General features: G+C 39.4%; 1 protein-coding gene across 10 annotated transcripts in view; it reads left to right on the top strand.

Moving 5' to 3' along the window:
* The window catches only part of FAM53B (family with sequence similarity 53 member B), a 191,267-nt gene that overhangs the window by 47,256 nt on the left and 127,168 nt on the right, over positions 1-16,843 (top strand). For 9 of the 10 annotated variants that reach the window (XM_077350035.1, XM_077350032.1, XM_077350028.1 and 6 more), the window contains one exon: positions 10,304-11,082. In XM_077350035.1, coding sequence (XP_077206150.1) covers positions 10,304-11,082 — 779 coding nt within the window. Of the gene's footprint in view, positions 1-10,303; positions 11,083-13,143; positions 13,208-16,843 lie in introns of all 10 variants that reach the window. The other variant, XM_077350037.1, reaches the window with a different exon arrangement.

Genomic DNA, 16,843 nt, shown 5'->3' with positions numbered 1-16,843 from the left:
GATTGTTTTATCTTGCTGCAGCACCTTAACTACTGCTTTGCAAGATCTGGTGAAATATACCCAAATCAAACGAAACCAATAGGCAAAAAGTTGTGTCGTCTTGAGATTTATTAAATGCAATCCTAAATAATTTTGCCACCATGATTGCGAATCTCAAGAAGACACAACTTTTTGCCTATTGGTTTTGTTTGCTTTGGGTGTATTTCTACAAGAAACCAACAGTGTTTCTTCCTATGGACTGTGTTGCAAGATCTGGTGAGCTGAATGAAAGGAAAAGGAAAAAGCTAGGCTATTGGAAAAAATGACCTGCAGGCTGACAATTACTGTAGCCATTTTCAGCATTCTGGTTTGGTGGTTGTTAGGCAAGTTTGCTTCTTTGAGAAAGGGAAGTCTCCTGGATCCTAGAGTCCTTTTGCTATGCTCAGACTTCCCTCTGCCCCTAGTGGCTGGAGACAAAACTGAATTTTAAAAACAAAAAATTTTAAAAATAAAAGGAAATTTCATCTGGATGCAGCATTGGGCTGTCCAGCTGCCTTCTTCAAACTGCCTGGGGCGGGTCACACTCCTCCCCCAACCCTTGGTTCACCACAGATTCTAACCTTGGATAGTTATTTAAAACATAGTATTCCAATACCTCAGTCAGATTTATGTAAACTGAAACCTCTTAAAATATTGTAATAAGGGTGTTTGACTTAAATATGATTCAGTCTGTGCCCCTACTGAATAGGAGAAAGCTCTTGGGAAAGGTATGGGGAATATGTAAAGATATATAAGAAAATTTTCAGTAAAAGTGCAATTTTAAATATTTAAATTTGAAATTAGTTTTAGAGTTCCATTTGTATGAGAAAGAAGACTATATTCCCCTTTCCTTTTCAGAGGTGGGATTTCCTTCATAGGAAAGCCGATTTTGCAAAATCATTGTTATTTTCATCATAGAATTAAAACTTGGCTGTTCTGCCTGAAGAAGTATAGCTGGTTTTGTGTTTCTATTACTGTTTCTGCTGACTTAGGGAGTATGTATTTTGTGATTTGGTTGCTTTACTTTTATGACCTTTTTATTTATTTGATAATAGTATACATTTTAATAGTTTCAAAAATAATATAATGGATAGTCATCTGTAAGTAGCCAATTGATTTTATTTATGCTTTTTGAAATTCTGTTTCTATCCTGACCTATTCCAGGACTTAGAATATCCAACAATGACTTGTAATTGAAAAAGACGTTTCCTGGTCTTCGATCATAAAACGAGAGAGAGAGAGAGAGAGAGATATGTGAATAAAATAAGTATGACAGAGTGGAAGGAAAGGCTAAATACTACAATAAATATTAGTTCTGTACAGAAGATTCCCATTGGTTACAAGTATCTGTGTAGTAGAAGACCGGTAGAGCAATAGTACATGATATTTTAAAAAGTAAATAGAGAATATACATGGGCTTATGCAAAAATTATGAATGTTAAGTTTCTTTCATAAGCTAAATATAAGCAGCTGTCAGAATCTTTTCCCCATGCATTGGTGGCAGCCAGAATTCTGGTGGCACAAAGATGGAAGCAACAAGAGTTACCCGGAACTGACATGTGGCTGGCAAAAATGGGAAAATTTGTAACAATTGCAAAACTTTTTTAGAGTTTCAAAGAAAATATTTGAGTCATGTAGACTAGTGATCCCCAACCTGTGGGCCGTGGACCACATGTGGTCCTTCGACTAATTGGAGGTGGGCCCCGAAGGACGCCTTCTCCCCCCCCCCCCGGCCCTTTACTTCATCCCCCCCAGCCCTTTACAACACACTTCATTGTTGTGGCGTGTCTGTATCTTATTTTGAAGGGATGTTTAAACATTACCATAGCGATTAGAGAGCGCTAGGGCAGTGGTTGAGAGTAGAGGAGCATACTACCCCTCCACCGGGCCTCAGTAAAAGGTGTTGAGTGGTTCCCAGTGAGCGGTCCCCGGCGTTGAGTGGTCCCTGGTGATAAAAAGGTTGGGGACCACTGATGTAGACTATGTTAAAAATCTGGTTACTAATTATACTGTACAACTAATCGATTGATGTGCTGCGAGAATGTGTTAATATGCCTCAATTTTCTTTTCGCCTTTTCCTAAAAATGAAATAATTTTTTTAAAGTAAATAAATGCAGGGGTGGATTCAAAGTGCTAAAGTTTTTCTTCAATGATAAGAAATTAACAAGTGCTATTCTAATCCAAGGTACATCCTACTAAATCTAAGGTATACCCTACTAAATCCTTTGAACTCTGTTTAGGATTGCACTTGTACAGCTGGCTGATAACATTGTTTAGTGGAAAGCTCTGTACTTGGCTCAGTTTAGCCATTACTTATCAGGTATTGCCAGTTTGTTGTGCTCTGTTCCTGGATTTTCATTACAAGGTTTTCTCAGGGAACCTGAACTCTTAGATTCATGAGTTTCATGATCACTTTTGAGGTGGGGAAAGAAACAAAGAGGCAAATTTTCTCATATAAGATACTAAATTAAGCAGTTCAATAAACAAAACTGGGGGGGGGGGATAATAGTTATGGGAAATGCCAAACAAAACAATTTTTTCCCACCTTCTGGTAGAAGACAACAGATGAACCTCCCTGGGAAGGGAGTACCAAAGTTCTGGTGCCACAACCAAGAAGTCCTTTTCTTGGGTTACCCCCTATCTAGTTTCAGATGGTGTGTCAACCAAAGCAGGGACTCTGAAGATGGTCTGCTCAAGGTGTCTTGCAACTTTGTAAGCTTCACGGCCCTAAATATATAGGTCCAAAAGTACATTTTGAAATGTCTGCTTACCATCTCTAAGCCCTCCTACATACAAAACTGGGAGATGCTCTATGTAAACTTCGAGCTTCCACTTTGCTTAAGGGATCACCATGTGAGCGTAGGTCAGGAACATAAGGAACAGGAAATAAAGGTTTGGGAACAGGGGTGTTGTAGAAGAGGGTCCCTAAGCATTAACAGCAAGTGCTATCATCTTAATACTTTATGTAAATGATGAAGATAATGGACAGAAGAAAGCTTAAGAGTCAGAAGTTGGGAAAAGGTTTGGTTTCAGCAGCTGATTTTGAATGAAAAGTTTCCTAAATGAGAATAGAGGCTAGAGGGTCAATTATATGACTTAGGAGGGGCTTCTTTAATCAGGGTTGCTTTCTGATTATAATTACAGTAGAGAACTAATAATGCTATTTTTAAGGGCAAAACCATCCTGGTCTTAATTTTTGTCTCATGTTGAGCACCGTGTTAGGCATGCTTTCAGATACAGCTAAGCCATATTTAATACATAAGCAGTTTCAGTTCCAACCCACTGGTTTCCTTTGTCTCTTGAGATGGGAAAAAACTCAACCCAACAGTACTCCTTGCTCATGAAAATAGTACAGAACCTTTTGTCTTTCTCCTCCAGTTTTTCATGGTTTGGTATTTAGCAAAGCTAGTGTCAGTGGGTTTAAGTCAGTATGCCTTAGTAGCTGTCAAACCACAGCAGATGAGGGTGAGAGGTAGAAATGAATAGGCAACCACAGTGAATGGTGATGTCATTCTAGTGTCTTCTCACCAAGACAACTGAAACACTTCTTGGGTTGGAAACCACACATACATACATTTTGTAAAGCATTTTTTGTTTTTATGCAGCACACTATTTGCTCTCAGAACAAATGAGGCAAGGGTCAAAAGAGCCACCTGATGTTTCAAGCTATTGTATCTATATGCCATTTTATATTCACAAGTTGCTTGGGATCTGCTATGTAGTTATAGTATGTTTATTCCAAATGCACTTTCATCTGAAAGAAAAACCAAGTAATTGTAGATTACATTTTAAAAGCTGAATTAGACAGTATGTGACTTTATGTTAAAAGGACACAGCGACCTTTTTCTGTGTTCTCCATTGTTCCTGTCCTGCCTTTCTGTCTACAACTAAAGATAAAACCAGGGGTTCTAAAGAGACTGATGCGGATTCTCCATCATCACCTCTGCTTTGCTTCTCTTCATCTAAAAGAGCTCCTGGCTCTTGTTTGTTTCTTGATAATTTTAAATTTGCATATGTTTAAATTAATTAGGATAACCAAATGGCTTAGTGGTGGATATTCCACTGCCTTTGGGCTATTAGTAGTTTTTATGAAGCTGCACTGAAAGGCTTGGTTTTAGCATTCTTGTTATGAAGCCCTCTATCTTCTAATAGTAATAAAATTTGTAATTACCATTTTTGTTTTGTTTCTAATATTTATCCTTTAATATAAAATCTATCAACATAACAAAAGACAAATAACAAAAATAAATCGACTGAAAACCCATAAGCATGCATAGTGCTCAGAGTATAAATGGCAGTCTTTTAGTAGGAATAATAAAATGGTATTCATTTCAAAAATACTATTATCCATAATATACTTTGGGGGATAATAGGGTTATTTACAAGCAATGAAAAGATACCAAGCAGTAAGAAACATAGGAAACTTTACCTGTCCCTTTGGAGCCATAATGGGACTTCATCTTTTCTTCAATAGCATACCTGTCTTGGAAAGCCTGTCTTCTGTAGATAGTTATTTGGGAAGCTTTCGCAGGTGCACAACACAATTTTTTTGCTACCAATCATACTGTTCAAGAACTCTTTTGGAATATAGACCCAATCTTGCTTTAGGACTATGACTGCTATGCCTAAAATATAGACCTAATAGTTTCCCAAAATCAGTCATGTTGGAAACTTTCACTGAAAATGGAAAAAGTAACCAACTTGGCCACATTCCTTCCAGTAAAGAGGGCCACAGATGATATGGACTAAATGTAAACTAGCAAGTCTTTCATACTATCAGATCACAAATTAACATTAAGGTTCATATGGTAGAAAGTGTCATCAAGTCACAACCAACATTTGGTGAGCACTGGAGAGTTTTCAAGGTAAGAGACCAACAGCTGATTTGACATTGGCTACCTCTGCACAACACTCCTGTACTCCTTTGTAGTTTCCCATTGAAATACTAGCTGGCGCCTGCTTAGCTTCCATAATCTGATAAGATGGGTCTGGCATAGGCCATGCAGGTCAGGTCATATGAAAGGATATTTGTATTTGAATGAGAGCTATTATTTGTAAATTCTCAAAAGTTAGAAGAGTCCAGATTTATTTCTGGGCATATATTCTGAGTGGTCAAGTGACAGTCAAATGGAAAGCTATAGAGTTAAGATCATCCTCCACTTGTTCCTGGTGTTCTGTAAATACCAAACTATTTGATTAAATGTAAGATATTGTAATCTAAAGTGAGTAACTGAAAGGATATGTGGGTATAGAATAGGGGTAGTCAAACTGCAGCCCTCCAGATGTCCATGGACTACAATTCCCAGGAGCACCAGGGGCTCCTGGGGATTGTAGTCCATGGACATCTGGAGGACCGCAGTTTGACTACCCCTGGTATAGAAGGTTTCTCCATTTGAGTCTCCTACCTCACAGTACAACAAGTATAACCATTTGGCAAATTTATAGCTGGAGTGATTGCATTCTAGATATGACCTTTCAGAGAGCTCTGGGTGACATATTCAGAGGTAGCACAACAAAATTAGAGTCCAATAGCACCTTTAAGATCAACAAAGATGTATTCAAGGCATGAGCTTTCGAGTGCAAGCACTCTTCCTCAGACTAATGAACAACCATCATAACAGTGGAAATATAAGGCAAAAGCTAATTATGGCAGATTAGTAATCTGTGTCACAACATCCAAATTCTGCAATATGATGCCATATGGTAATTCTTTGCTAAAATAGCCAATCAGTCCCCTTAAGTTCAGTTGTAGTTCACAAAAACATAGGAGAAATAAAACTGTCTATGTTGGTGATTAATGGCCTTCACTTTACCATTTGTTGCTGGCCCCATCCGTCTCCACCCAAGTGTGAAAACATTCCTGCAAGTGAAAAGCCGTGTTGGAAACTCTCTTGTCCTGAGACCAGAGAGTTAAATTCAAAATTACATTACATATTATTAACATCACATCACAGTCACATTGTCCCAAATAAAATAAATTAAAAAGAGAGGATTGTGAGGAATGTTAATGTGAGATAAAAAAAACATTGTTTTGAGTGTTTGTAATAACTTGCATTTCTGCAATCTCCCTTTCTAGTCTGTTCTTGAAGTTCCTTTGCAATAAAACAGCTACTTTGAGGTCCCTTATTGAATGTCCTGGAATGTTGAAGTGTTCCCCTACAATGTTTTTGTCAACTACAACTGTACTTAAGGGGTTTGATTGGCTGTTTTAGCAAATAATTATCATATGGCATCATATGGCTGAATTTGGATGTTGTGGCACAGATTACTAATTTACCATAATTAACTTTTGCCTTATATTTTCACTGTTACGATGGTAGTTCATTAGTCTGAGGAACAGTGCATGCACTTGTAAGCTCATGCCTTGAATAAATCTTTGTTCGTCTTAAAGGTGCTATTGAACTCTGATTTTGTTGTGCTCCTTCAGGTTAACACGGCTGCCCACTTGAATATATTCAGAAGTAATTTGCCATTGCCTGCCTCTGCACAATGACACTGAATTTCCTTGGAGGTCTCCAAGTACTAGCCAGGCCTAACCCTGTTAGCATCTGGGTCAGGGTCTGGCCTGAGAAGACTAGGGGGATTTTCCTGTACTGATTTTCTGACAGAGATTGCCTCTTCCCAACTGCTTTTAGCTTGGTAGGGAAATAAAGACCAGGTATGTTGCATATCCAGTGGGCAGAACAAATAGCTATTGAGGAAATTAAGAGGGGGCTAGAGTGAATACACACAGTCCTCAGAGTACTGTAGTCCTGATACAAATTATGACTGGTTTTTAAAGACAAAGTAGGTTGTAGATATGATTACCTACTAGCCTTACCTACTAGCTTGGGGTTCCCCATGTGAAACAAATGTTATATACCATTCATTGGGTTCATTGAGTGTTTGGTAGCCATCATGCTGGTATGCTGCAGGGATGGTTGGTCTGTACGTTGCACCTACCATGGAGATTTGTATCCTTTTGCTCAGTAATATTTTTGAGCCACTATTGATCATGTCAACTCATTCATTTTGAACACTTGTCCATTTTTATTTGAAACATTTTTGCTTCAATTTCCTACTGTTCTTGAGTTCAGAACAATGTACCCTCAAAACCCATTATGTTGCAAATTCATATACAAGTCATATCACATATTTGAAGCCACAAATTCCATATCTCATGATATAATGGTAACCATTCACATGGAATACTGAATGGTTCAGCTGGGAACAGACAGGAAATTCATACTAAGGAAATTAATTCCTGTAGCAAATATGACCCATAGGCCTGCCTTAAGAGAATGCCATGTAGGTGTCATATTAAATATGCACTGATTATAGTAAGGCTGCTGTAAAGCAATATTTTCCATTAAAAATAAGATAAAATATATCTGAAACTTCACTCATGTTGTTGGATTGTTCAGGACAGAGGGCCTTAAGTGCTAAGGTGACCTTTAGTGGTCAGTAAAGATCCATAGAGAAGCAGTGCTTATACTCTATTATTCGTTAGTTGGTTTTACATACTGAGATACAGGAAGGTACTTATCTTGATTCTTTGTTATTGTGTTGGCTGCATGTCCAAAAAAATTAATAAAGTCCAGTAGTCCATCCTCTGCTCTGGACTTAAGTCTTTTTTCCTCATTTGTGGGACACTCCTTGGTAGTAGTCTGGGATAGATTACCAAAGAGAATCCTGCAATGTTTTTGGTTGGACTGTTGATGTCAGAGATGTTATACAGCAGGAGTATTGTTATACATAGAACATTTTATGTAAAAGAAAGGCAATAAAACACAGGTTGTATGCGGGCCTGCAGTTAATTTAACAAAGAGCACAAAGGAAAGTAGTAAATGAGATAAACCTTTCTTGTGACAATTCTGTTTTGAAATACTTTTCAGTTCAGGTGATTTATAGTTGTTTGTGCAAAGTAAGGTTGAAACGGAGAGGTATCCTATATCCTCTTGCACAGGTTTAGCAAGGCCTTTTGTAAAATGTGACGCCTGGACCCTGAGGGTCATGGCAGCTTGCCATTAAAAGTTAGCTTCTATTTCTGTTTCTTTTGTCTGGTGCCTTGACCTGAGAATGCTCTGATGGCTGTAGTTAATATGGTGGGGAAATAAGCAACATCTAAATATAGAAGTAATTGTTAAATCTGTAATTCTTGCTTAGCATTGTGAGAAGAAAAGTTACACTTAAAACAGAAGGGATAGCTGCACCCCTCCACCAACTCCAGTGCTCTGATAGCTGACTGGCCATTCTTTGCAGGTGTCAGTTCAAGAAGCCAGCAAGTGGCACGACTGCAGTTAGCGTTACTGGAGCCCATAACTTGAGCTGTCTAAATCTGAACGTTCAATATTCTTACTTGAAGTATTTTACCATTTAATCACTACTGGTTGTACTGTATTCCTTCAGGGTTTATTCTGAATAATAGGTGGCTTGTTTTCCAAAGTCAGTCATCCATTTTGTCCTGGTCACATGAAAATCTGATGTGTGTGTATGTGTGAGTGGTTTTGTGTGTACAGTGCTGTCAAGTTGCAGCTTACTTAACGGTGACCCCAACAAGGGCATGTGAGAAGCGGAGGTTTCCTCTTGAAGGTCTTTCTTGGTGGATTCTGATCTAAGTGTCAATCCTGCTTAGCTTCCATGATCTGGCAAGATTGGACTCTACTGTATTGCCTTCCCTCCCCAAAAATCTAATAGCCACAAATATACAATATATGTCTCTCTTTGCAAACCCAAGTGGCGAATATATAGCTGCCCATGATAGACTTTGTTTTCTTGCATACATAGCTGAGTGTAAATATGTTCACCCCCCTCCCCAAGTGATTAATGTACACTGATTCCCTGAGCGTTTCAGAGTTGCTGTCTTCTTTCAGATCAGAATTTCAGGAGGTTTTTACTCTGCTGTCATTATGGTGTTGGTATGGGCTCAAAGTGATAAGAACAATGAATCCTGTTTGCTTTCGTATAGGAACACTATGTAGTTGCTTTTGTTTTACTTTATTATTTATTTAGTTCAGCTATAGTTTTTTTTTTCAGGAACGCTCAAAACGAATTACAAAAATAAAAAGCCAACAATAGATACAATAAAAACTATTTATAAACTTTCAACAGGTATTAAACGATAACAACATCTCTTTTATGGAAATGCCCTCCAAGAATCAAAGAAATGTCCTCCCAAAAAGTTCCATTTTGAACATTCTGTCGAATAGCATGTGTGTGAGAACTGACCTGCACAGGCAGATTGTTGCATCAGGTGGAGGCTATAACAAAGAATCTTTGGTTATAGGCACCTGCTAGTCTCAACCATTTTCATGACATCCTACATCCTGTATAGATAAACTAGATAGGATACCTTGGCAATAGAAGAAGAGTTGGTTCTTATATGCTGCTTTTCTCTACGCGAAGGAGGCTCAAAGCGGCTTACAGTCACCTTCCCTTTCCTCTCCCCACAACAGATACCCTGTGAGGTAGGTGAGGCTGAGAGAGTCCTGATATTCCTGTTTGGTCAGAGCAGTTTTCTCAGTGCTGTGGCGAGCCCAAGGTCACCCAGATGGCTGCATGTGGGGGAGCGCAGATTCAAACCCTGCTCACCAGATTAGAAATCCGTACTCCTAATCACTACACCAAACTGGCTGGACCTTAACAGTGCAATCCTAAACAAAGTTATATCCTTCTTATCCCATTGACTTAGACTCTGGATAGGATAGTACCATAAAATTTCTATATTCTGCTTCATCACCTCTAATAACTAGCAAATGAGCCTGAGTAGAAAATAAGGAAAGCTGTCCAACAGGCAAAAATGCTTGGCATTTTTCATAGCTACAGAGAATACTCTTTGTGAACTGTAACTGCACTACAGAACAAAGATTCTGCATCTGTTTGTATGGGATGAATAGCTTTGAAGTAATTGACCATTCTTATTTAACATTTATTTATCAACCAAGTTGTGCCAGTTCTTTTTTTAGGAGTCCTTGCTAAACTTGTTTTGGCATTTCAATGTAACATTTACATTTTTTTAATAAAGATTCTGAGATAGTTGTGCTCTTGAATTCTGTATTTTTTAAAACATCCAGATTATTTTATTTTTAGGTAAATGACATATCTGTTCCTGTTGGTCAGATAAGAGGTTGTCTCTCTCTGTCCTAAATCAGTTTCTCAATGCAGATTCTAAGGATTAACTAATGTATAGTGGTTTCCCAGAAGATGGGCTTATTTGTTTTTTAAAAAAACATTAATGATATAGCAAGTGAACCATATTGTTATCCAGTGCTAATGAGTATATGTCATTCTATCTTTTCCTAACTAGAAAATGACAGATGGAGAGACCTCAGCAGGAAATGTCCGCTTCAGATCGAGCAGCAAAGCACCAACATTTGGGACTGCCTTCCTGACAAAAGTGAAGAAAGCCCCATATGGCAGAAACAAGCAGCTAGCACATGCTCAGTGACCAACCTAATCAAAGATCTCAGTCTCAGTGACCGGAATGGCAACCCATCAGCACCTCCCAGCAAACGCCAATGTAGGTCACTCTCTTTTTCTGATGAGATGTCTAGCTGCAGGGCTTCATGGAAGCCTATAGGATCGAAGGTCTGGACTCCTGTAGAAAAGAGACGGTGTTATAGTGGGGGAAGTGTCCAACGCTACTCCAATGGATTCTCCACCATGCAAAGGAGTTCAAGCTTTAGCCTTCCTTCCAGGTCAAACACTCTTTCCTCATCCTATGATCCATCTGGATTTAGCAACAGATTTGGATGTCAGCCATGCCAAGGAATGAGGAGGTCAGCCACTTATGGACAGACAAGTGATATCTGGGGCAGTGATCACAATTCTGTAGAGTGTGGTCGGGTTGACATTCAACGGTCGCTTTCCTGTTCTCACGATCAGATATCCTTTTCGGAATATTGTCTGCCCTCAGCAAATAGCACGCCTGCCTCGACACCAGAGATGGCGAGGCGCTCCAATGGGCTTTCCCGAAGCCGTTCTCAGCCATGTGTCCTTAATGACAAGAAAGTTGGAGTAAAGCGACGGCGTCCTGAAGAGGTAAAGGAACAAAGGCCTTCACTGGACCTTGCCAAGATGACCCAGGTAAGGGAAGATTACATCACAGACAAGTATGATGGCTAGACCGGATAACTACAAAACCCACAAATTATTACTTTTCATATAGGCAATTCTCGCACTCTGAACAAAAACTGTGCATAACATGCAGTTCTAATAGAACCACAAACACAAATAACTTGTCCCTCTTGTCACATGCAGAATCCGGATGGTATAATCCTTCTCAAGAAAATTTATTTTCTGAAACCATCTTTCTAGTCGTAGGGTTCGGTCCCGCCTGCTTTTTCTCTCATCCAGTTCTCCTTCTTATTGTAGGCCTGGGCAGAGTCTGCACTTACTTTGTTTATTCCATTGTCAATCCTGTTGAATCCAGATCGCTTTGAACTCGGGTCTTCCTCTCCCCCCCCCCATTGAAACAGGAAAGTGTTCTCCACATGGTTAGGGTAGTTCAGAAGGGGGGGGGAGACAAGCCTCTTTCTTTCTTTTCTTGAAGGGGGGGGGAGAGGAGCCAAGCAGGGAGCCTCTTTCTTTTCTTGGAGGGGGGGGGGGAGAGGATCGAAAAAGGCAGAGGAGGGAGAAAAAATCCAGAACCGACAGAAGTTGAGAGAAATTAGGGGCTTCTCCTTTAAGGCAAGCTTGTCACATGAGCAGGTGTGGCCTATCAGAGGTTCTCTACCACAGAGCTTGCTTTCCCAATCCGGATTTGAAAAATATTGAGGGTTAAAAGCACTCTTAAGATATTGCACAATAAAGGTAGGGTCACTCCGGATCAATCCTTCTTGCTGCAGAAGGAAAATTTAAATCGCCCCAAATCTAAATGGATTCTGTGTAGACGACAAGGACTGAATCGACCTGGGGTTGGAATAAAAGCTCCATGCAGTTTACACCCTGGTCTCACATGGCTTTTGTCCATGCAGACCTCCTATTTCTCATTAGAGGGGCCCTCTCTTCCCATTTTCTTATGCAGAAAACCTAGTTGAAATCACCCCATTAACTGAGTTTCAAATAACTTGATCATTTCACAATACTGAGCCTGATTTTCCTAGACAGGAGATTATGTTTCAGCTAACAGGGTTTGTCTGAAAAACCTAGAGTCATGTATGAAAGAGCAGAAGGTGTACTTCTAGGTTTGACAGCAGGGGAAACCTCAGTGGTTCTTGGGGCACATTGTATTTCTGTTTGAATTCAAGCTGGGTATTATGCAAAGCACAGACTTCAACCAGCATTTCTGTAATTTTCCATTTCATTATCATATTTCAATTTTAGTTGCAAAGCAGAGAGCAAAACTTTCCTCTTTAGTCAGGGATCCAAAGTGTGAACAGATAAGAGAGCTGAAGTGTGTCTCAAAAGTGATTGGGTTCCATAAACTCTCTTAACTTTCAGTACCTATTTGACAGATAAGTGCTTTGTAAAGTGTGAGACATGTAATTAAACTGCAAGGCCTTTTGAAAAAGCGGTACCCCAAACCAGCTTTACCTTCTTATCTTACCTTCTTTCCTTATAAGGGAAATCTTATGCGTCAGCATTTTTACTGTCAATAATTTACAAGCATATGCTTAATAGCATAATCATGCCTTTGTGTGGGACAGAGATAATTGGGTTTAAAGGTATGATAGCTTATTCCCCCGCCCTTTGTAGAATTAGGATATTAACCCTGATTTTCATGGCCTATTTCCAGTTTTACTTTATTGCCCTCTACACATCAAAAAGCTTCCGTGGCCCACTGGCTGCATAGTTTGCACAACTTGCCAAGGGCTGTTAAACTGACTGTTGCATCTCTTCTGATTCTCTATTGTTTACACTGACTTGAATGGTATTAGGTCCCTTAGGATCCTCCTTAATGAAGGAGGCCAAATGAAATGTACAGGGCATTAAAAAACAGTGCTTTTCCAAAGCAGGTAAAACTGAATAGTGAAGTTGCAGTTGTACTTTATTTCCCCTTACCCCAGCATAATGACTTTTGATAGAGGAAACTCATTTATGTACCTTTTATAAGAATGTGATACTTTACAATACTTTATGGCTGAATGGATGACTGGATAAGTTCATTTTCTCTTGTGTCTGAGGGAATGTCTTTTCTTTCTCTAGCGAAGTTTGGAAGATAAAAAGGGCAAGGAAATAACATGCTTGGGTGACTTCAGGCAAAAACACAGTATGTTATACTGCACTGCAGTCCCACTTTGAAAATGCGTGTCAGTGAAATTTAATATGCTAAGTTGCTTTTATTAGCTAATAAACTGGATAGGTAGTAAAACCAACCTTATTATATTTTATGAGTCCCAAGCTGAAATCACACAGCTAGCATCACTGAAGGCCTTTTCATTTCGTGTACTTGTGGAAACAGTTTAAAATATATAGTTATGCATGTTTGTACCTAGGTATATATATAGGGAGGCTATTTCATTTGCTCCAGGTTGTTATCCAGGGAAGCGGCAGAGGTTTGTAGTATGTGAAAGGGGGCTCTGAATGAAATGAAACTCTGAGAGATCTCTGACTGGCTTGACTTTTCATCAGCAGGGCTCCAGATATATCAATCATAGCAGAATGTGGGAGGCTCATAATTGCTGCAGAAGCATGAGGTGCCTTGAAACTTGTGCGAAGGTTCACAGTTCTTCAAATCTGTGCCTCCTGAAGTTGCTTTGACAGAAGTGGTAATTGACATTGCTGAGAATTGGCTGCATTTGTCTTTTATGATGTCATAGTGCCAGCTCCAGCAGGATTTTTTTTTAATTGTGATATCACATTCACTGCATGATGTCAAACTGGTTGGCCACCTTGAAGAGCACATCCTGGTCCTAGTTGTATGGGATGACTTTCAGGTGGTGAGACCTAATGGTTGACCTGCTCAGAAATATATGACCCATCCCATCTGGACTTCACCCTTATCCTTTGTGGCTATCGGTATTGAGTTAGCCTGGGTTGGTTGACTGGGTATGGGAAGTAAAAAGACTTTTCTGCAGAGGGATGTGGTTTTGACCACCCTGAAAGATGCAGCTGTGCAACCCCTTCTGAAGAAGGCATCCCTGGACCTGCTAACTTGAACAACCACTGCCCGGTGGCTATTATTCCATTTTTGGGCTAGGTACTTAAGCAGGTGGAAGGAAGGCGCTTTAGTCAGTTTTGGAGGAAAAGGACCAATATCATTCCAGATTCAGTCTGGGGTTTGGGTGGAAATGGTCTTGGTTGCCCTGATGGATGATCTTTGCCTGGTGAGTGTCCCTGTTGATTCTTCTGTGACTTTTTATACCATCAACCATAATATAATCATTAACCTGGTGGCTTTCTTCTCAGTATATTGTAGGGCAGCGCAAGCAAGTCCTTGTTCTGTGAATTTATTTTATTTATTATGGCATTTCTGTGCTGCTTGTCTCCCTAAGGGGACCCAAAACACTTAAAAGAAATTTTCAAAAGAACCTAAATCAATACAATTTAATTAAGCAAAACAAATTAAATGAAATAAATTATCCAGAATAAGTCCTTATCCATGGAGCCAGTTACCACATGCCCTCGTTGTCAAGCCATGGGCTTAGATCTGAAGGGCTTCTGCCTTTGGTAGTCAGAAGGTGGTAGTCAGCTGCTGCAAGCAAACTGGCAGGATCTTTCTAGCTTGGTCTCCTGGCTATTCCTCTGTTCTCTAATCATCTGAGTGCCTTGATGGTCTGACTTCTTAGTTATTCTCACAACATCCTCAACTGCTAAAGAGGTAGAAAGCACTGTGTGCCATGCTGCTGACTGGATATAACCATATTCTAAGCACAGCTTTCATTCTCTAAATAGACTTTGCATTTGATGGTACTTCTAGTCCTGATGGCTCCCTGTGTCTGACAATGATGAGGAACAGTGCTGTGTGTTCTGCTGTCCCAGGAGGGTTCCTGCTGCGTAAGACAATGTGAAATTTTCTCGGCCACATCTTTGTTAGTGCATGATCCTTCTTGGGTGGGTCCTTGTGTGCTCTTGCCATCTGGATGGAGGGACTAAATAAATTAGCCCCAAATGCTAGATCAGAGTCCCGAGAAGCCCAATATGATGGAATACTACAAGGAAGCATTCATGCACCGCAGGATTCCATGTCATTGTAATTATGATCAGGCTTTTTCATCAAATGAAGCTGCTCTTAATGAAATGCAAAGAATCAAGTCACATGCATCTGATTTGTGCTAAAAGCTATTCTGTCTTTTAAAAATACCTTAGGGAGAATCTGAAAACACATTTTATTGGGGGACCATCTGAAATGAAAGTAGAAAAGAGTTGGTTAAGAATGGATATGATTTGAGATGCAAATGGATGGTGGAGAACGGGACTGAAAAAGAAACAATTGTATACTTGTAAAATGAAAATGCTAGAACTAAATAGTACCTGATGAATATGATCAACAACCAGGGCAAAATTATAAATTTTTATACTCTACCCATTGCCTCTGGAAGTTTTAACTGCTAACTGCTATAGCTGAACTAATGTTTAGCAGTATGGCATGATCACATTCAAAGCTTCAAACCTGATTGACTGAGCATTGTACCCTCAAAAAGATCCAATATGCTATGTAAAAGATATAACCTTTTTGTAAAACTGGGTAGATTTGTCTTCTGTCATACAGTATTTAGTTTTGGTATTGCCCAGACACTACAGAGTTATTACTGTCATGACTGCATTCCCTCGCAAGAACTTTAGAAATCTGTTTGAGAGTGAAAGATCACACACAAATGAACTTTGCTTTTAAATGTATTCTGGTAGCAGCACAAACGGTCCCATTTGCAATTGCTACTGAAAAGTAGAATTTTGCCTAAGGCAGTGGACTAATTTAGGAGACTAGAGCTCTTGTTCTCCGATCTTAGATTTTTCTCTGTGACCAGAGGCAAATCACTCCACTTTCCTACTCCTCAAAGAGTTGCTGTGAGTCAAGCCTGTTGATGTTTGTAAAGTTCAGTGAGATTCCTAGAAGCTAGGCTTTGTACAAAATAGTTCAAATAAAGTATTGAATTCTGATTATTTAAGGTGTCTAGCACACAGTGCAGGAAAAAGGTATTCCATGAAGCGGAGGCTACAATTCTACGGCAATCGTGCTAGTTCAGAAGCATCTCTGTTCTCTGCATCCGTATATTTAATCTGTGGTTAGTCTGTCACCACTCTCTCCAAGAAAACATTTGAAAGCTCAGGCTTGTAATTGTCCATGTATTCTGGGGTTCCTGTGACCTGAGGAGCATTTGTGAATATAGTCTAAGTTCCTGCATCTCTTACTCTCTTTGTGCATATCTAAAGAATAATCACATAGAATAACAGAGGAAATCAAAAGGGGCAGAACTCTAAATGTACTGGCATATGTGTCAGTCTCATTGATTTTATAAGGGATGGTCATAGATGGCTAAATATTGAGAACAAGGCCTGAATAGGATATCCACACAACTGAATTGCGGTAGGCTGCAGTCATGGGTGATAATAGAGTCAAGGCTTCATATTTGTTTTTGTTTTTGTTTTAGCAACAGCGAAGTAATATTTTAGCTGAATAGTTAGATCAAAAGGAACTACTGAGCTGAGAACTCCATCTGTCCTCTTCAGAGTGCTGTACTTTTTATCTGCCTTGCACTTGGGTATCAGCATAGTTATCCCTTCCATGATGTTTTTTCATAAGGCCATAGCTGCAGCAAGCTCTGCAGGTTTGATCTCACATTAATAAAATATTTGAACTGTCTTTGATAATGCCAGCAAAACAGTTTTATGGAGGGTATTTGCATTTCTTTGATAGTTTAATGACTCATAATTTTAATGCTGAGTCATGAGAAGAGAAAATGGA

This window comes from Paroedura picta, chromosome 8 (genome assembly GCF_049243985.1).
Source record: "Paroedura picta isolate Pp20150507F chromosome 8, Ppicta_v3.0, whole genome shotgun sequence".
In the NCBI taxonomy this organism is placed as follows: domain Eukaryota; kingdom Metazoa; phylum Chordata; class Lepidosauria; order Squamata; family Gekkonidae; genus Paroedura; species Paroedura picta.
Note: the sequence above shows the minus strand (reverse complement) of the source record. Positions and strands in the feature narration are given on the sequence as shown.